Source organism: Molothrus aeneus, chromosome 14 (assembly GCF_037042795.1).
Source record: "Molothrus aeneus isolate 106 chromosome 14, BPBGC_Maene_1.0, whole genome shotgun sequence".
NCBI classification, from domain to species: Eukaryota; Metazoa; Chordata; class Aves; order Passeriformes; family Icteridae; genus Molothrus; species Molothrus aeneus.
Genome location: NC_089659.1, coordinates 7,341,286 through 7,361,810, shown reverse-complemented (window position 1 = coordinate 7,361,810; position 20,525 = coordinate 7,341,286). Strand labels below are relative to the sequence as shown.

Below are 20,525 nucleotides of genomic sequence, written 5' to 3'. Positions count from 1 at the left end.
ATGTGCCCATCCACACAATGGATGTTCTGCCCTTAAAAACCTTTAGCCCCTCCCAAAGCCTTGTCAGTCGACTCCTCCTTCGCTGTGCAGGGGTGGAGATCACTTTCTTACATCTTACACCTGGTTGGAGCCCAGGTGCTGCCACACTAACGAGCTGACCCTCCCAAATCCCCAGCTAGCCAGGCCATCCCTGATAACAATGCAAGGGGGGGAAACACAACTGTACATCTACAAAACTTCTCTTAACATGTACATAATACTTTCCCTTTAAGTGTGAGAGTCATTACTCATCTATAGCACAGCCATGGCTGTGATTAACTACAGCTCCAGTGGTTTCAGCCTGACTGCTTTAATAACCTGCCTGTCCCTGGTTTCATGCAGGATTGTACACAGGAGGCCTCTTGCCCAGGCAGAGTCTTAAGTTCTCAGGAACTCCTGCATCTGCCAACCAGTACTTCTGTTTTACTTTGCCCAGGAGAGACCCTCATTGGTGTTTAAAACATGTCACTTTTTTCTAGGTTTTTTGTTTGTTTGTTTTAAATTTGCTATCTATCTATCTATCTATCTATCTATCTATCTATCTATCTATCTATCTATCTATCTATCTATCTCTAAACCTGTATCTATATATCTCTATTTATCCATATCTATAGCAGGGAGTAGAAGGAAACAGGCGTTAATCTGGAGTTTAGCACCAAAACCTGAGCTCAGCCTGGGCAGTAACTGTCTGGGCAGATGTGCCAGGGCCGGTGTCCCCCCAGGAGCGTGTGTCACCTGCCTGTCAGTGCAGATGGCAGCAGCAGAGAGGCAGAGTCTCATTCCTCCCTGTGTCCCTGCTGCCCTGCAGCACCAGCAGGGAGCAACTCCTCCCTTGGGGCCACCCAGCACATCTGTGGCCTCTCCCACCATGGGGGTCATCCCGGCAGGACCATGAGACAAGTGCCAGCTCCTTGCCAGGTGCTTGCTCTGCTCCCAGAGAGGTGTAAATCAGGGGTTACCCTGCAGCAGGCAGTGGAATAGCTCCTGATTTACAACATCCTACACAAGAGGAGAGCTTGACCTTACACTTCAGCATCAGTGCAGCTTCCTTTGTTGAAAGCTTCTTAAGACAGACAGGTAATCAATCCTGGAGAGCCTCTGAGCAGCAGGGCTCAGGTTCTGCATAAGTCAGGGCTATGCTTCCCAGGGAAATTGTCTGATCCAGGCTCCCATGACATCTATTCCTACTGTCTAATAGGAAAGAGTGTGTTTTTCTGTTTTTCCTTTGTTAGAAATAGGCTGCTTTAGATTAATACAATCCAAAAAGAGAATTTTTCCATAGTAAGTCTGGCTTACCTATGCTACTAATCTTTCAGTGAGAGAGGCTTTCAGTGAGCTCAGGTCTTTGGAAATTCTGGACTTTATAGGCATTTGATGTTATTTTAGAGTCCAAGAGGAAAAGCTTACTGCCTTGCCTCTGTTTTTTCATGGCCATAATTATGAGGGCAGTCTGGTGACGTAACTTGTATGGAAAATAAATGATGGCATTCAACAGTGAGTGCTGTCAGACACTTCGTTCCTTGTAACTATTTTAGAAATCCAAATTCAGTTTGCACTGCCAGAGCACCACATGCTGCTCTTATTTGTGTTTGTATAAATCCCATACTGTACCACTGCCTTCAGGAGATCTGTTGTGTGTTTACTCTGCATGGTGGCAGAATTTGGCTCACAGTGTAAGTCCATGTACATCTTGTGGGGTGATCTGCTGGTCCAGTAAATAGAGCAGGAGAACTGTGCAGATATGTTTAGTCCTAGAGTTCACTAGCCCTTACTAGCTGTAACTATTTGCCTTAATGACACAGACTGTCAGAGTGAAGGCAGGATTACACTTTGAGCATTTTCACACTTTAAACAGAGAGAAGAAAAGGCAAGGCGAAGTACAGACAAAGGTAGGGGGTTTTTTTTAGAAAAGAACAGGCAATTAATTGTCATTAGCAGTTACTGTTTACATTAACTGACCCCAGCCAGGACTGCAGTGCTGGTACTCCAGCTGCTGGAATGTTTGTCTGTGGTCATCATGCCTTTGCCCTGACTTCCCTGTGCCTGTGCTGCAGCCCAAGCTGACCCAGGGAGAGGCAGCAGCCTTGTGCTTGGGCTGCAACCCAAACAGGGCATTGGTCATCGTGGTTTTGTGCCAACTCCCCAAAAGACATGTTTACTAAAGAGTACTTACAAATACAACCAGCAAGACAATAATAATTATACTTAGTCCAGTTCTTCTTCCAACAACCCCTCTGTGGCAAGGAAGGATCATCATTCCCTCTTGAGGCATTAGGAATGGGATATGGAGGGGTGAAAAGCTCTACCAGCTGAAAAGGTAAACAAAAAAAAACCCCAGAGTAAAAACAAGTGCATACATAACAGAGGTACAAGATAAACTGTTTTACAAAAATTCTGTTGGAAACAGTTGGCTTTTGAAGACATCCTCCCCACAGTGTTTCTAACCCAAATCATGCAGAACTGAAAAGATGAAGTGTGTTTTGACACAAACAAAATGAAGAACGAAAAGGGGACATTTTTGTTGTTTTTATTAATATTCCCAAGAGGACCATGTGGGCAGGAGCCTTCTCTGCCATCAGTGGCTGCTGTGCTGCCAGCCTGGAGGGCTTGAGTGCCTCTGGATCCCAGACCTGTGTCAGACCTGCCACTCCCTGAAGCTCCCTGTGCCCTGGCAGGACACAGCTCACGACAGAAAAGCTGCTGAAATGGTGCCAATTTTCACAGCCAAACAAACTCACCTTTGTCCTCACCACAGGCTCACCCATGGGCATTTCTCCCCTTCTCTGCTGTCCAGAGGCAAGTCAGCATTTCTGCCTTACTCAGACACTTGTTGAGTTCTACAGCATATTTTAGGCAATGCTTTGGTTTTCTTTGCTGGAAAAACTGGATTTTTTTGTCCTCACCCTGGTTTCATACAAGTACACGCCAAACTGGAGATGAAGCTGGTTAGGGATCATTCCCCTCAGAACCTCTGGCTCTGTGGGATCTGCCTTTGTCGCCAGGAACCCCCAAGGCTCTCTGGCAAGCCTGGAGTGGCTGTACCCAGGGAGGTCTCCTGCCCACCAGCAGCAGCAGAGCATGTGCCTGGCTGCTTTAAACCCTGACTGTCCCCTCTCATTTTTGACTTCAGGAGTTGTTTTCTGCCCTTTGGCTCTGGAGAAAAGGCTCCTGGAAGGACCCACTCAGGACAGGAACCCTTGCCAAACCCCTCCCTCCAGCAAGGAATCTCCCCAGGAGATTTCCTCAGGCTTTCAGTGCCCACAGTGTGCCTCTGACAAAGGGCAGCAACAACACATCTCCACCAGGAAGCTGGGGAATCTGGCTCAGTTAAATAGAGGCAATTTTACCTCCAGATTCTATTTGTGCATTTATTTAACATTGCTAAAGTTTTCCTGTTCTTTCTTACCCCTCCTCTCAGCCTGGCCTCCCCCAGGACAGGCACCAGCTCTCCCATAAGACAATTTCTATGTCAAAGGAGTAACATTCTGTACCCATCACTGCCCTTGCAGGTGTCACAGAATGAGCAAGGTCCCCTTCTCACTGCCTCACACATGGCATTTACACACAAGAACTGTCACTTAAATAAACATGGTGCTATGTAAAAAAAAAACCCAACAGAGATTAATTTCACATTCACCTATAATTATACTTGAAAAGGACAGTGGGCCTCAGTAATCCCACCTTAAAATAAAATTAAAGCCTGCTTAAACTCTCTGTCTGGCCCAGTGCTCCTACTAACAGCACACATGCATTTGTACATGTTATTAGATTGATGTTGTAGCATCCTGGACAAATCAAATTAATTCAAATATCTGCAGGTACAAAACACTGTAGCTGAAAAATGAGCACATAAAGATATGCAATTTTCCCCTGGCAGTTTATTATGGTATGAAGAAAAAAACATTCTGTGCTTGAAGCTGACGTTATATTACAAATGTATTGCGAAGTATGACGTGACTATTAAAATATGATTACACAAAGTATGAACATTTTAAGAAGTTTACAGTACAGCGAATCTTTTATAAACAGACTCTTAAATATACAGAGGACAATAGTAGCTGACAGAAAAACATCAAAAATTAACTATTAATGTTTGTAGACTTTCCCCCTGAAAAAAGTCTTACATTAAAACAGAAATTATGAAAAGCCTTAAAACCAGGAACAAATCACCTGTACACTACAAATATACATGGTAGAGGTGCACAAACCAGAGCTTCCTTTTTGCTGAAGGGTTCAGTGGCTGGAAGCTGGGCAGTGCCTGCCCAGCACCTCCTGTCCAGCGTGGCCACCATGGGCCACACCAGGCCGAGCCTGCGACCCCAGGCACACAGCATCAGCACTGAAGGTCACCAGCACACACTCCCTGCAGGACAGTGACCTACTGGAGTGTGTCAAGCTGAGAACATGCCCAGGATCTGGCAAATGGATCTCTGCAAGCAGATCCCTGAATGCACTGGGTGCCTGGATGGGACCTGTGTACCACGTTTGGTCTGCAAGACTAAGGGACAAAGGAATCAGCAGCTCCTTTTAGGTTTTTTTTTTTTTTTAATGCAACTTTTCAATCTTTCCTCTTGATATGGGAGAATAAATGCCACATTTGATTTCTGCTTAGTCTGGTTGCAATGACACCCCTAGATCATGTGTTAAGTTATGTCAAAAACATAAGTATTTTATGCTGTAATACACAGTATTACTGAAACTAACAATATTATTTGCATATTTATAACAAGGTATAATGAAATCCCTATAATAAAACCAAAAGTTATGCTATAGATTTATTTACAAAGAGTCCAGCAAAGAAGTATAAATACTTCTACATTTAAGGTTTAGGAAAACATAATTTACAAAATATTCAAATATATACAGTCATCTGAAAAACTGCCAATATTAAACTTTGATGCAAGCAAAGAATTGGCTGAGTCCATTCCCTCTGTATTGAACGAGGCAGTGGCTTTCACGGGTCGTCTGTTCTCTTCAAAGCCATACGTGTGTTATTTACAACAAGGCTGCTTCTCTCTGAGCTAAACGTGTCCAGAGCTTTGAGCATGCTGTCCCAAAATGTCATCTATCATTGTCAGATTGTTCAACCACTCTTCGTCGTTGCTGCTGCTGCTGTTCTTCATGAGGGAGTCGAGGAAGTCGGTGTCGCTGCAGTTGGCAGGCATGATGGAACTGCTGTGCTGGGACACGAAGTCGTACTGGGGCAGCTCAGCAGCACTGCTCATCCTGCTGAAGGCGTCGGGCTGGCCAGTGGAGGGGTAGCTGGGCGGGCCCAGCCCCGGGGCAGGATTGAGGTGGTTAAAACTGGACACTCCTTGGGGCAACGATTTCATAACATTCATAGCTGGCAACGGTCCCCTGGTTAAATTGTGTCTCAAGTTCTGATTACTCATTGAGCTCAAGCCCTGGCCAGACTGTCCCATGCTCAGTTTCTGCATCTGCCTGACCTGGATGCCAGGAGCGATCTGGTTTGGTGGCACCACAGCCTGCTGGGAGAACGCCTGACCCGGTGTGCTCGGCCTCACGCCCTGTTTGGAGAACACCGTGTTCCCAGAAAACTGCTGCATGCTGGTATCCATTTGGCTTTGATTTGGCATTCTTGGCACAGTAGTTGGTGTCCACATCTGGGCTGATGAGTTGGGGTAGACGTTGGGGATTCTTGGCATGCTCGGCTGCCTCAGGTGTTGCTGTGTTGCAGAGTGATTTGCTAAGGAGCCAGAACTGAAGCCTCCCATGGGCATTCCCGGCCTCACAGTGGAGTGGCTGTGAACAGTTTGGCACCCCGAGTTCATGCCTAGTGAGTTCTGGCTGGGCCGCAGCGGGATGTTAAAGTCAGAATTAGGTGGGAAAATCCCCTGCTGCTTGCCAGGGTTGTGTGGAATCATCACCATGGTCCCGCTGCTCTGGCTGGCGGGGGCTGAGGCCATGCCAGAGCCCAGGGTGCTCTGGAGCATGGCTGGGTTTGACGGCAGCATGCGGTGGTTGGGCGGAGGAGCGGGAAGCACCTGGTTGCAGTCAGCAGGGATGGGCTGCTGCACGGCTGTGGACAAAGAGACACGTTAGCTGGTGAGCACAGATTCACCCTGGAAACATGGCTAAACCTTTAAAAACTGCCTCTCTTTCTTTTGCCTTGGGGGCTTCTCCTTTGTGTTCTTTGTAACAGAGTTATACTGGAGCCATAAGGAAACGGGAATCTCACAATATGTGATAAAATGCAAAATGCTTGTAATTCAGGGCAGAGAATCATTAAGTGTCTCTATTTAACCAGACACCAGGCCTTGGCACCTCAAGGATTTTCAGACCATTTTCAGGCCATTTCTTTCCTTACCTTGAAACTGGTTTATCTGCTGAGCTGCAAACAAGCTCCTCTGTTCAGATGTTACTCCCAGCATGTTTTGTCTCTGCTTTTCCTGGAAAACAAGAGGAGTAATAGTGAAGCAGTCTCTTGACAACCAAAAGAGCAGCAGACACTTGAGGTGTAGCCACTATCATTAACAACTTCTCCCTTTAGCCCTCTACTCTGATGAGACTCAGCCCAGACAGTTCATTCCAGACTGAATTTTAATTTCTCACATTCCCCTTCTTGCAGAGGTGTCCTGATGCCAGCCCAGCACTGGGAAATGCAACCTTCAGCAGATGCTGTGCCAGCAGCCAAAGGGGAGCTGGACAAACATGGAGACTCCTGTGTTCACCAGCCTATGAGTCAAGTGTGCTGCTGCTGGAAGCTCTGCCCAGCTGCACCATCCCCTTGGGTGCTGGTTGCCACTTCTAACCAGAACACAGGAGCCAGGGATCCACAGCAGGTGCTCCCTGAGCAAGGCATTGCTGGGCTAGTCCAGGTGACCTGAGTCTCCCACCATTTAGCTCCAGAACCCAGCACTGCACTCACATCCCTGCTGTGGGCAGCAGCTGTGACCTGGGCAGCTCTCTGGGGATGGTGGAGCTCCCCCAGTGTCAGAGAGGCCCAGAAAAAGTTGAAGCCAAGTGATGGCAGGGAGGCAGAGTTGGGTTTGAAAGGGAGTCTGATCAAGGAGCAGCACAGGACTTCATTGATGGTTTTACTGAGCTACTTCTCATCTCTTTTCCCATCCACAGATATGAATCTACTTGGCCCAAATCCAGTAGCACATTCAGAAAGTCAGAGGCACATGGTCAGAGCTGCTTTACCCAAGTCATTTATGGGATTTCCCCATCCCAGCTTCCTCACACAGCCTGTGGCAAACCTCCTACAGGGGCCTCTGTTGCTAGAGAGACCAGTCAAGTCCTGGACAAACTGGAGCCTAACATCTGCTCTGCTAAATCCCCAGGGAACCAGAGAGAAAGGCAAGCAGGGAGAACATCTCTCGGGGGCTGATTCACTTTCCAAGCCTCCCTTCTCTGCATCTTCCTTCCCAACTCTGTGGCTGACCAAAAATGACATCAGGGATATGGAGGTGACCAAATCCTTCCCTTGCATATGAGGGGGCAGATCTGCACTCAACTCTGGCAGGGCAGCACTTGGCCTTGGCCTCTCTTGGCTTCATGCTAGACTCACCACAGCCTAGTCTGACTCAGCCTAGCAATTCCAGAGTCACTCTTAGTGTTTGCTGACTGATGATTTCCTCATTCCAGCTAGTCCTGTCCCTCCCAGTGAGGTGAGAGCACAGCAGCCCACAGGGGCATTCACCCTGTACCTGCATCAGCTGCCGTTTCATGATCTGCTGCTTCAGGAGATGGTTCCTCATCGTGTACCCATTGACCGTGGCCGGTGCCGGCACGGAGCCGCCGCTCGGGATGGAGCCTGGCTCCTGCAACCTGGCAACGATGCCAGGGCTTTGATCCTGCCAAGAAAGAGGAAAAAAGGAAATTAATCTCATCAGGGAGGTACCAACAGAAGCCCTTATCCTCTCTACTGATGCCCTCTCTTCAGTTTTCAGCTGTCCCAAGGCCAAAGCACCTCATGGACTCACATGGCCCTGTGAGGACAGTGAGAGGTGGGGGAGTGCTCTGATTTCTAAGGATCAGCACAAGAAGAAGTGAGAGAAGCTAAAGGTTGAACCAAAATTCCTCGTGTGTTGCCCAAGGCCAGGAGGACCCATTCACTACCACTGCTGTAGTCACAGGGCTGCCTGGCTGGCAGAAGGGGTGGGAGTAAAGCATCACATTTCTCACAATTTCTCCAACTGTTATACTGAAAGACAGAAGGAAAGGAAAGTTGCATCAGGGTAGGATTTGGCATGTGAATGTAGAGGAAAAACCTACAGGGAAAGAGCAAACTAAAGGCAAAGGAACAGAAAAGGTGCCACCAGACCTGGGACCAGGAGAGATAAGGAAGATGTGGGCCTGGGATTAAAGTGGTTCTTGTGGGTTTCAAGATCAGATGAACAAGAAGAGGTCACCGTGAAAGCAGAGAAGAACATACAAAAATGCAGGGTCAGGTCATGCCTAAGCACAAATCAGTAATAAATGCAGTGAGCCCTGCTCCTGCCTGGCACAAACCAGCCTCTTTCTGAGTCCTCAGTGAAAGATCCAAATTGACTTTGACAGCTGAGCTTTTGCCTCCAAAGAAAGAGTACGATGCGGAGGAGAGAAAAATAATTCACCAGAACATGATGAAGACACAACCCAAAATGGAAAAAGAATTTAAAAAATACTGAATTCTAAACATCTTAGGAGCTGGCAGGTATTCAGGGAAATACAAGAGAAAAATGAGGGAAGAAGTCAAGGCCTTGCTAAGGACAAGATCCCGTGAGTGCTGTACCCAGGAACAGCAGCACCAGCGCATTCCCTGTTCTCTGTTTTCACATCCAGCTTCTACATTATTTATGATGTATTGTTATTATTGGAAGGGAGAAGTATGTATATTATATCCAGCATCCTTAGCTGGGCCACGCTTCCTTTGTTTTCAGAGTGGAAGCCCACATCCTTTGTTTGAGAATCAATGTTATCAGGAGATAAGCAAGAAGAAAATGGTTGTTGCCTTCTGACATCTGACAATTAGAAGCATGCTCAGATGGAGAAAACAGGATACAAGCCATGTTTCAGAGGGGCCAGGAGGAAGCCTTGAAAGGCATTTGTCACCAGGAAAGCTCCTTGAGCCTGGGGCACCTTTCCACAGAGGCTTCACCATGAGGAATCATCCAACTCCTTCCAAGACATTCTTTCTAAGAGGGATTACCAAGAAGGTCGCTGAAATTACTCATTTTTATGGCGCCTCCTTTTGTTGTAGCACTTTGGTCTATTATGCAAAAGCACAATTGATGAAATGTAAATGCCTGCTAGATAATTTACTAAAAGACACAAACCTGCAGCTCATCACTGCTCTCATTATCATTCCTATTCATGGGCAGTCTCGTAAGACTAGATTTTATTACTGGTGCTTTGCTTACAATTCCGCTGGACATCTCTCCTCCTCCCTCTTCCCTCCTACCCATTTTACTCCCTCTCTCCCACAGAAAGAGAGGAGGGGAGGAAAAAGTAAATATGATTTACTACAGATGTAAATATGAAAGTTCATTTTAAGCTGGCAGTCTGCTTTCATGTCAGACAGGATTCTGCAACCACAGTTAAGCTTTGAATAATGCAGATTGCCTCTGGGGGAATATTTGAAAGTGGAGAGATTCAGTTTGTGTACTCTGCACATGAAAGACGCTGAAATGTTCATACCACCAAAATCCCTGCCATCTATTCAATTTCCTCCAAACTTGTCTTGTGGTGCACAGAGGGTCTGTGCTTACTGAAGCAAAGGAGCTTTAGTGCAAGGACAATCATTCTGATGTCTTGCTCTGGGCTATTGCATTAACAAGTCATAACATAAAAGTCTTTTTTCCTAATCATGTCCACCTCGTTCTAATTTCTCCTAAACATCATCAAGAAAATAATGTTGATGTTTCCATATTATTAATGGTAAAGAAGTGTAAATCACATTACTAATTGCAGTTCTTGTGCTGTGGTGGTACAACTGCTTAATTATATGGGATTTTCTGCAGGCACCCTATAGCAATAATGACAATCAGCAAAGTTCATTTGCAAATACACTGAATGGGTTGCTGAGTTTTTCAGAGCGAAGTTGTATAACACTTAATTAGCCAGTAAAGAAACAATCTAGAGATATGCAGTTTGCTTTTGGGGAAATTAGGACAAAATAGCATAGCTGAGAAGCCAAAGAGTGAGTTTGAAATCCTGACTTCTACAAGTTCACGTTTAGGTTAAGACAAAAAAGAAAAACGGAAAGGAAAAGGAAAAAGTTCTCTCTTTTCACCACTAGTGGGAACTACTGTATTCCTGTACAATAAAAAATAACCACTCGCACGTCATGACTAAGAATAGCTATGGTGTAGTCTAAAGGACACTGCAATCTGTACCAAAGGTTAATGAACTTTAAACATTTTTCCTTTTCATCACTTCCCAAGAAAAATCACTTTCCTCCCCCTAGTAAAACCAAGCCAAAGCAGCCATAATCTTAACTCGTCTGTAGTTTGGTTTTATCCCATTATAAATCCAGGAAGACAGCAAAGAGAGGAGGATTCTGCTGCCAAAGCTGGGAATGTTGAATGTGGATGTTCCCACCCAAGAGTCTTGTGGCTCAGCTGTGCAGTTACACTGGAGGGTGCAGAGAGCTATGGGAGGTTCTGATTCTTTGACTTAAAAAAAAAAAAAGAAAAAAGAAAAAAAGCATTTGCATGTGGGTATCATGTTTTTTTTTCTCTGTTTTCCTCTCCCAAAACTCATAGTAAAATGGGCAGAATCCCTAACTAAATGGGATACCACACAGACCTGAAAGTGGAGAGTGACTTTGAGAACATGTGTTCCTGTTGCCAGGCAAAGTGGCACAGCGGGTCCAGAGCTCCTGCAGCACTCCCCAGGCTCCCCAGTGGGGCAATTTCTGCTCAGAAAGGCCTTGGGGAAAACCACACAGTTCTGACTTAGTATCTCATACCCTAGTTCCAAGAGCGGGCAGAACAGAGTCAGACCCCAGGCTTGCAGGAAGGTGCAGTGCTCCTGTCAGTGCTCAGGCACTGAGTGCCCCTGTGAAGGCCATGGCCCCCCAGTGGCACCAATGCCCTGGCACATCCCCGCTCACCGCGCCCAGCTGGGGCCAGCCTGGGCTGCTCCAACAGCCACTCAGGCACTGCTGGGTGGAAAGGGTGCACACGGTGCCACTGAGCCCTGCCATGGACATTTATGAATTGACATCCCCCCAAAAATCCACTGACAAGCTCCAGCCCCATCACCTGAAAACGCAGAAAATGCACAGCTGCAGCAAGTAAGTGTGGAGATGAATCGTTCTGTGTGAACGTGGTTGATAAACTTCAGTCCTCAATACTTAGTGATATATGCAGGAATCACTTTGTGGCTTTACTTAAGCAAGAATGAGTAAATTTATGGCCCCTAATTCCTCTGAATCCTCATTAACAAACAGTCCAAAAAGAATTTAAAAGCAAGACTTTCTGAGGAGCTGAACCAGAGCTGTAATCACTCTTTGGTAAGTATGTAAAAAACCCTCTAATCTTTAATAAAGAGCATTCATTGTTTTTAGGACTATGTGAAAATACTAAATTCATTTATCATTATTAGACTTTCCCATCTGCTCTTACAGTGTAACTCCAAATAATATAACAAAGAAATTGTACATGTTAAACTGTATTGACTTAAGCCCAGAGCTATTGGAGATGTACAATTTTTTTCAGTGAGGGCAGGAAGGGGACTGCAGGCTGCTAGACAGTCTCATTTGTCCAATGCTGAAAAGACAGTTATCTGCACCAAAATGGCTTTCTGAAAGGCACATTTGCTTTATAAGAAATAGGCTGCCAGGTGAGACCATTCAGCATTATGTTAAAGGCTCAGACAATAAAACTAAGTCATGAATTTGAATAGTTAACAGATGGACTAATTAGAGACTGAATTCTTTGTGGTTCTAATAGATAACCAGGTCACAGCAAGGTTACTGAGAGAGAGGCAAGCAGCACTGCAAATTTCAGTAGCTATTTGAAGAGTTGGGGAAGAGCTGCACTTCCTAACTGAAAGCATTAGCAGTAGTGGAGGAACAGAAAAAGGGCTCATTTAAAATACCTCTAGTACCTGAATTTAAAAAGTTTATTCCATTTCAGAAGACACTGCTGATTTGAGAAATATTCCCTCTACTTCCAATGGGGCATCCAGCGGAATCCAGTGATTTCAGAGCTTAAACCAGGCTGTTGAGATGAGCCACAGCATAAAAACAAAAGACTAAAGGAAATGGGGCAGCCAGGGTGGATGTTTGCTCCAAGTACATGAGCAGGACAAACTGCTTTTTCCACCAGGTTTGGGGTTTTTTTGGCAACCAAAGGTAACTTAGTTTGAAGTATATATCATGCTATCACATAGTAAATAAGAAACACAAGAAGCAACCAGAAAACCATGGCTACAGGACTTGAGCAGAGCCACTCCTGACCTGCTCTAAGGCCCTGGCTCCTGGGCTGGGGACTCGTGGGCGATCCGTGCTCGTGGCAGGGACAGCTATTCCCTGGGGGTGGGGTGAAGTTTCACAAACCAAGTTTTGTTCTGTATTTTTAGAACATCTGTTACAAACAGGGAGTTCTGTACTCTGCTGAGAAAATGCAAATGCTAGTTTCAAACTAATGGCCCTGCATTTCTCTGCACTCCCACCTGCCCCCTGATGCATCCTCTTTCATCCAGGAGCTGTGCTGCATCTCTTTGGTGGGGACTTCAAGCTTCATCCTGAAGCCCAGGACTGAGACCCCAGGCAAAAGCACGCTGCAAATACTACAGACTAAGCAATTAAACACCAACAGTATTAAAGCTGTCTCACCCAACTTCGTGGATTTAAGTTTCATGACTTAGAATGACAGAGAAGCCACATGTACACTCCTGGTGTGTAGGGACTTTGTGCATACCCACAGGAAACCCAGATGCCACCTTTACAAAGAGGGCTCATGGCCTCCACAGCTGTTAATGCACTTAGATACTAAGATAGTGACCTATGCATACAAATAAAGCAAACAAAATCCAGGGTCAGTTTGTCAAAAGGATCATGTCAGCCCCCTCAAGGGTGTGAAGTCTGTGAGATGCCACTGTCATTTGCTCCATGCAGAAGTCTGGGGCTACTTGTGCTTCTTGCCTCTGCTCCTTGCCGTTAACAAAACTCTCCATCTGCTCTTTGAAAGTTTTCTGTCTTTTTTTTCCCTCTATTCTGCTCACAATTCAGAGATGCTCTTCAAGATAAAACAGCCTTTCAGTTCAGAAATGCTCCAAAGCTTTCTGTTTGTTTGCGTGTTTGCTTTAACACAATGTATGAACATTGATAAAACAAACTGTGCAGTTCGGTGGATCTGGGCTTTTTTTACCCATCTTTCCACCATTTACTTGTTACACAAGCATGTGAAATACTGCCAGACTCAAGTTTCTAAGCTTATCTTGGGGGCTGTCAGTCAGGAAAAGGCTTTGTTTGAAGACTGTAAGTGATCCGTGGTATATGGTTTGGTTAAAAAACAATCTTCCAAGATTTTTGTTCTTTTCATACAGCATGAGCATGTACAGTTTCCTTGAAAGGTAGTCCTCTTTCCTTTCTAGGAGCAGTGACAAGATCACCACACCTGGGTAGCAGTGTTACCAGGATCTTCCTCCTGCCTTCCAGCAAAGCAGTTGAAACACTGATTTCCCTGTAGTTGTTCTTATACTTCATGCTGTGCAAAACAAAACAAAATTCCATCAAAGTATCCAAAGTGCTTTTAAAATGCATCCACAATTCTAATATGATGGAAACTTCCCCTCTTAAAAAAAATTAATTGAATTAGATAAAGCTTTTGTGCAAAGACTACCAATATTGTGAGAGCTGGTTTCATCCATCAAAACATGTCCTTAAAGAGCAACAGCAACCAGAGCAACCAAAAGACAGAAAATCCAGAATGGATTATGGCAATGGGGATTTTTCTCCTAGACAAAAATACATCCTTTAGCAGGCATGTGGAAATCACTGGTATTACCAATCTAGTTATAAGGAACATGGGAAACAGCTTTGGGAACAGATAAGAGCTTGAGAATGGAGAAGTTGGTGTGTAACAGACAGATACAACCTTCCAGGGACTGCAGTGCTTGTAGAGAGGTGTGATCAAGATTCCAGCAACAGCAGCTCCTTTGAAAGTAGTTCTTTATCTTTGGCCCAGATAAACTCCCAGACCATGGGTGAAGGTAGCCTGGAGAACCACTTTGATCCACCATCCCAAATGCAAGGCAAACCTCTCTGTATAACATATAGTCACAATCCAAAACTGAATTCTCTGCCCAGAACATATATTTATATTGGGTTGTACAGCTGCTGTGATTGTCCAACCCTTGACACCACGCTCTTGTTCCCATGGAGGGCAGCTTGCCTATGAATTGAATGAGATAATCTAAAACTGTATTTATCTCACCTAATTTCAGCTGGTAGTCCTGCCTGTCTCTACAAGGTTGTGCTAGCTGTGATGACAAACTACAATATCTTGTATCTTATAAAGTGGTTTGACTCGAGCAATCCTTGTGTTACGTCAAGTCATGCTCTCAGAGGTGTCAATGAGATTCCAAAGGAGTCAGGTTAGCTCAACACCCAGCAGAAGCTGCTACAGGGGAGGGCAATGACTGGCTGGGAAATTTATGTATTAGAGGAGCAGAGAGATCTGATAAAAGAAATACTGAAGATTTCACACTAGCAAAGTGAAAGTCGGAAAATCTTGAGCTAATGGGATAAATCAGTTTTCTACCTGCCCATTTCTGAAAAGCTCTGTGAACTGCAGTGAGGTGGTGTGGATCACTGAGATTTTGAAAATCCCCTGCTTTCTCCAAGTTAACATTTACATTAATTTCTTTTTCCTTGCCATGCAAAGGATCAATTTGCAGAGGCAGATGCCCAAGTCTTCTTCACTTTCAGTAGTAGCTGGCTCTCTAACAACTTCTGAGAAGACCTTTGCATGAAAACCTCCCCACATGCAAAACCCAGCATAATTACTCCTGATTTCTCATGTAACTGCACAAACAAAGCATGCTCTGGCACAAAGTATCACATCACTTTTTCAGTATTAAACTTCTCACACCCTTACTCCTTCCTAACACATGAAACTAGTCCAACACCTAAAAAGGGTTTCATCAGATCCTCTGCCAGGTGTCAAAAATCAGGTGTCAAAAATCACCACAAATTACAAAACAAAATGCAGTGATCAATAATATGCTAAAATAATGGATACAGAGAAGGCTATGACTAGGTAGTCCTCATGATCAAATTTTTAAAGCCAAGATATTGACATGAAAAATGTGTTAAAAATGAAAAATGTGTTAAGGTGACCTTGAGTATGGGGAACAAGGAGCAATTCCATTATGTTTTTAAATGGAAATTATTATTAAAACACCTGAAGCTGAACTGTTGTAACCAAGTCAACTCAGTCTCCCCTTAAAAAATCCCTTTTCTCCCTTTCCATTCAGATTGTATTTACAAACTGTTAGATGTCTCATTTTTTTCTTGTGTCATTTCATTATTACAGAGTTGAGACTAGCCATCTGCAGCTTCATTTCATAAAGCTCTGATTTGTCCTTGGAGCAAGGTCATCCAGAACAAGAACATAAAATTCTGCTTTCCTCAACTGACAGTTCTTTATGTCTTCCTGTAAATACTCCCTACTAATTTTAAATAATTTTACCACTTCATACTCCCCCTCATCCACACTGAAAGGCTGATATACACACATATTAATAAGGATCTTGTCATTTAACCACTGCATGTCATATTAGAAGCAATTAATGGTGTTTATTTGCTGATAACACAGGCATTTCGAGCTCCAGCTCAAGAATCCCCGGTAGCTCCATGTGACTTGCAGGATATTAGCTATGGGTCAGAAGTTGGGATCCCCCCATTCAGCATTATCATATGCTTGGAGCAACTCTGTTTTCTATCAAGCAGAAAAGAAAATGCAGTCAATGCACAAAAATTACCAGCTGCTATAACACCATATGATAGGTGAGTGATAATAAAACATCACTAGGTGTATGTGGGTTCATTAATCGAAGTCAACAGACCGGTAAAGAAAGATTTTCAGGCACATTGCACAATGTTCCAAGCTAAAAACAAAGAAAACTGAACATGGAATTTCTACACAGATCAGATATGACTTGCCATAAATTCTGGAGCATCTTCTCTGAAGCAGACTGCTGTTCTGGATTACAGCAAAAACCAAACCAAGAAAACAAAACAAAACAAAACAAAAAGGCAGGGTAAATGAAATTGAGAATCATCAAAAGAACCACCAAAAAGAAACAGGGAATAACTGAGTGACTGAGAATAATCAGCATTAGCTCTGGGGGTCAGCCTCGTCCCCGATCTCTGCCTGCAGATGCTGGCAACAGCAGACTGAAGGTCCTGGCTCTAATCTCCAACACAAGGTGCCTATCTTTTGGCACTGGAAAATTCATTACTGAGCGGATGTGGTGGATTCTGAGATATGCTCTTCTCTATGCAGCCATCTGCCTCACAAATAACCATGTGAGAGCTTTTACCTGGGTGCCTCTAACAGCCCCAGCAGTCCTAGCCATGGAGACATGAAGAAACTGGGGTCTGTTTGCAAACACCCCTGTCTCTGTGCTGTGCATGCAAAACTCTGAGGAGTTCAGCCACACAAGTGTCCCTTTGGACACACAGCTGGGGTGAGCTCATGAGAGTGTAAGCATGCAATTTGTCAGAAGGAGAAGTGGAAGCTGGGATCATTACAGGTGAATTCCCAAGCCTCTAAAGCCTTTGCTTCTCTACTGAGTCAGAGGACAAGAGCCTTCCTATGGACTTGGGCTTACTTAACCAGGTCCAGTTTCCAGTTCTGTCATACAGAGATTCTTCACTGACTACGGGCAAACAATTTCATTGCTCCCTGTCTCAGTTTCCCTCCAAAAGGAATTAAAGTTCCTCCCAGAAAGAATGAGCGAAATTTCCTGAGGCAATGTAAGGGTTTACATGTGAAACCCGCCTCTCCCTTGCCGTGGTGTCATGACCCCACAGACCTGGCAGAGCTGCTTTCCTTGTTTCTCAGCAGTGAGAGGTGGAAGGGCTTTTCCTGCTTCACTCCACACACAAGTCATTGTCATGTTCTCCTCTCTGCACCTCTCCTCCAGGTCTGGCCACAGCTGGCTGCATCTCAGAAAAGCCCTAAACTACACAGACTTGTAATGGTCCCCAGGGCCTCTAACCTGGCTGCACAGCCCAGTGAGCGCAGCATGTCCCAGCCACATGCCCCATGATCTGCCCCTGAAGTCCTCAAAAAACTCTGCATGCAACAGCTTCGGACATGGCAGCACCTGGAGAATCCCTCAGAGCCCAGCTGGAAGCTGTGTGAGGAGAACTCGGTGCTGGGCCAAGTCAGCCCTATGTTTTGTCTTTACAAAAATAAGAGACTGGCTGAGGTAGTTTCCTGAGAAAATCTTGGGATCTTCCTGCAAGTCCTGCTTGATACTTTATTATGACAACTTTTACTTCAGGGAGAATGGTCCAGTTTAACTCCACATCCTCTCGCACTTTCCTGTCTTCACCCTGTTCCATCTGCATTATATGTCCTTCTGTGTCATTTACATTGCAGATGTTTTTCATTCAAAATTTACCCATGATGAGAAAACCTTCCAAGTGCCTCCAAATACCATCTTCTCAAGTCAGCCAACATTTCCCTGAAACTCTGTGGGATTCTGGTGTCTCTGTCACTTAAGCTAAAAGGATGTTAGGAAGCACGTGCCTTTGAACATGTGGCCAGCCACGCTTTTGCTGTAAGGAAAGGGGGACAGAGGGACAGGTACAAGAGGCTCAGAGCTGGAGCTCAGCCACGCTCCCTGCCAGGCTGGGATGTTGCAGAGCACTGCACGTGTCTCTTCTGCAGAGACACTGCATGTCAACAGTTAACTTCCCTTTGTTCCCATCCAAATGATTAAGCTTAGAAGCTTGCCTGGTGACATCACCAGAGTTTAAACATGCTGGATATGGTCCAGGGAGCCAAAGTTATTGCTGACCCCATGGTTACTGATCCGCTCTGCAAGTAGCTGATGTCTGCTCTCACTTTATGAATTATTTAATGGGTTAAAGATTGGTCAGATCTTCTTTATGCAATATACAGCCATACATTGGGCAGGGGGATGTAAACATGCATTAACAAGGTTAAAGTCATATACTGTAACTACACTGTTTTCAGCTTGCAGCTTTATTGACTTAATCATGCCAGCACCGCAGCCAACAAATCATTAAATCCATTCCATTCTTCTGCTGGTTACCAACCACAAAAACAGAGGCAGGCAAACACGGAGCAAATCTGGGAGGGGGCGGGGAGGGCAGTGGGGTGCGGGGCCGAGGAGAACAGTGGGATCACTATGGAGCGACGCTGGCCTGTCACTGCAGCACAAAGACGCCAAATCTGTCTTTATGGACTAAGTGGTTTCATGGTTTAAAGTGACACACTCATTTGTTCCTGTTTTGCAATGATTATAGAAAAGAAGAAGGGGGGAGTGGGGAGAGGCAATAAAAAGCAAGCTGAGCTTCTTCATACCGTAACGGGGGGAGGTGTGTGTGTCTGTGTCTGTCTGTGTCCATGTGTGTTGTGCATCCTCACAGAGCCACAGCCCTCAGCTGCAAACATCCCCCAGGCCAGGGCAGAGGAGATCTGGGTGCCTGTGGCACCCGAGGGGTCTCAGGCTCTGTGCTGCACTCACTGCTAAGCTGCCGCCAAACGCAGGCATGATTTAGAGTTCAGCATAAAAGCAAGGAGACAAGGAGCATTAAATCAGTCCTTCCACTGCCCTCCAGGAGCAGCTCTGACCACACAGAGCCATGGGAGAAGTCTCTGCTCTCAGACTGAGCTAACAACTTCACTTTCAGAAAAAGGCTTTCATCTTTGGCCTGGCACTTAACTGTAGCTTTTCAGATCCTGTTCAGGATCCCCAGAAGCTCCCTGACTGTCAGTAGTGTGGAGCATGCAGGTGGTCCACCACAGTCAGCAGATTACTAAAATACTGTTTCTAGGTGGTTAGTTGAAAACATCCACCTTTGGAAATGGAGCTGTCAGCTTATCAGGTTTGAACCTGTAAGATCTTTATTTGTCACTGCTGTTGTTCCTGTTCATTTTTGATGGAAATAATCTTTTCTTTCACCAATGGCTTGGTGCCTGTGCTAGTGAAGCATCCCATCAGGACACAGGTATATGTGTTACAAGCAGGCTACTGAGTAGGAATTCAGCATGAGTTCCTGGAAACCTTCAGACATCAGGGTGTTTTGCTTCTTTTACTGATGCCTATTTGCCAGCTTTCCTCCAGTGCAAGAACATAAATAAGCTCCCCCTCTTTGGGGAAGACTCAGCTACACCAGGAGAGATTCCTGGCCCATTTCTATTTGTTATGAAAAGAAGAAATGGCCCACAAGCTCCCTTCGCTTTGCCTTCTGGGTACAAGCTGCTCACAGCTCCCTGTGAGAATAACCCAGATTTTAGCATCCTACCAGTGCAGGGGCTTGGCAGATACATTTGCACCTTGTCCTGACACACACCACTCCAGACCTTTTTGAACACCATCATTATTTGGTTTATAGTTGCTTTCTTTAGACCCAAACAACTCTTCTTAGAGTTTAAGTTCCAACCTTGCCTTTTTTTGTTTACTAGTCTCCAGATCCCTATCACCCAGAGACGGCTCCTGGCTCCATATATTGCAAATAAACGTATCATTACTTGGTGCAAGAGCCAGCCAGAATTCTCTTGGAAAGAGGCTCCAAGGAAGGGCCTGTCTCCCTGCCTCTCCCCCACAGTGTGGAGGCAGTGGAACACAGCATCAAAGGTGCTTCTTTCCAGCCACCACACTGCAATAACAGACAGAAACTAAAACCATTTTTGAAAGTCAGAAAGTAAAAAGTCAGCTATTTAAGGTACCTGTGTGACTTTCAACTTAATTTACTTTATGTATTGGATCACCACAGCTGCTGTTGCCTCCACAGATTGGGAATACAGGCAGGCAAGGGCAAGCCTCGGTGTGTTTTCCAGGCTTCCCTCACAGCAGCCTGTCCACCTCACCTTGGAGGTGCACATTAAAGTGAGCTGAAATTACTCTCAAAACATCTTTTCCTCCACTGGCCACAGGAGAAGTCTTAATGATGGGAGCAGAAAGGTGTATCCTAACCAGCCACAGAACAAGACTGACAACAGAGCTCATCCACAGCTCACGAGGCCCAAACCAGTGTTTAACCACACACCTGTTTTGCCTTTTTTCTGGGCTCAGCAGCCCCAGCTCCACAGCTTGTTCTCAGCAGAACCCCCTCTGCTGCACTGGGCCAGCTCTGCTTCCCTCCATGAGTCCCAGCTCCACAGCTCCCTCCAGCCTGACCAGCTCCCATTCGGGTGTGCTTGAGGGCTGGTGTGATGGACCCGGCCTGGAGAGCCTTATCAGTGCCCTGTGCACCTTATCAGTGCCCCGTGTTTATCGGGGAACAGGGAACGAGAGGAGGCTCCCGGCTGCGGTCATTAGCGACA

The 20,525-nt window shown here is 45.4% G+C and overlaps 1 protein-coding gene across 1 annotated transcript in view; it reads right to left on the bottom strand.

The window, feature by feature from the left end:
* Nucleotides 1-3,897: 3,897 nt before the first annotated feature.
* The window catches only part of MAMLD1 (mastermind like domain containing 1), an 81,931-nt gene continuing 65,303 nt past the window's right edge, over nt 3,898-20,525 (bottom strand). The window contains exons 3-5 of the mRNA XM_066559212.1: nt 7,713-7,859; nt 6,368-6,449; nt 3,898-6,079 (exon numbers count right to left, since the gene is read on the bottom strand). Coding sequence (XP_066415309.1) covers nt 5,061-6,079; nt 6,368-6,449; nt 7,713-7,859 — 1,248 coding nt within the window. The 3' untranslated portion in view covers nt 3,898-5,060. The remainder of the gene's footprint in view (nt 6,080-6,367; nt 6,450-7,712; nt 7,860-20,525) is intronic.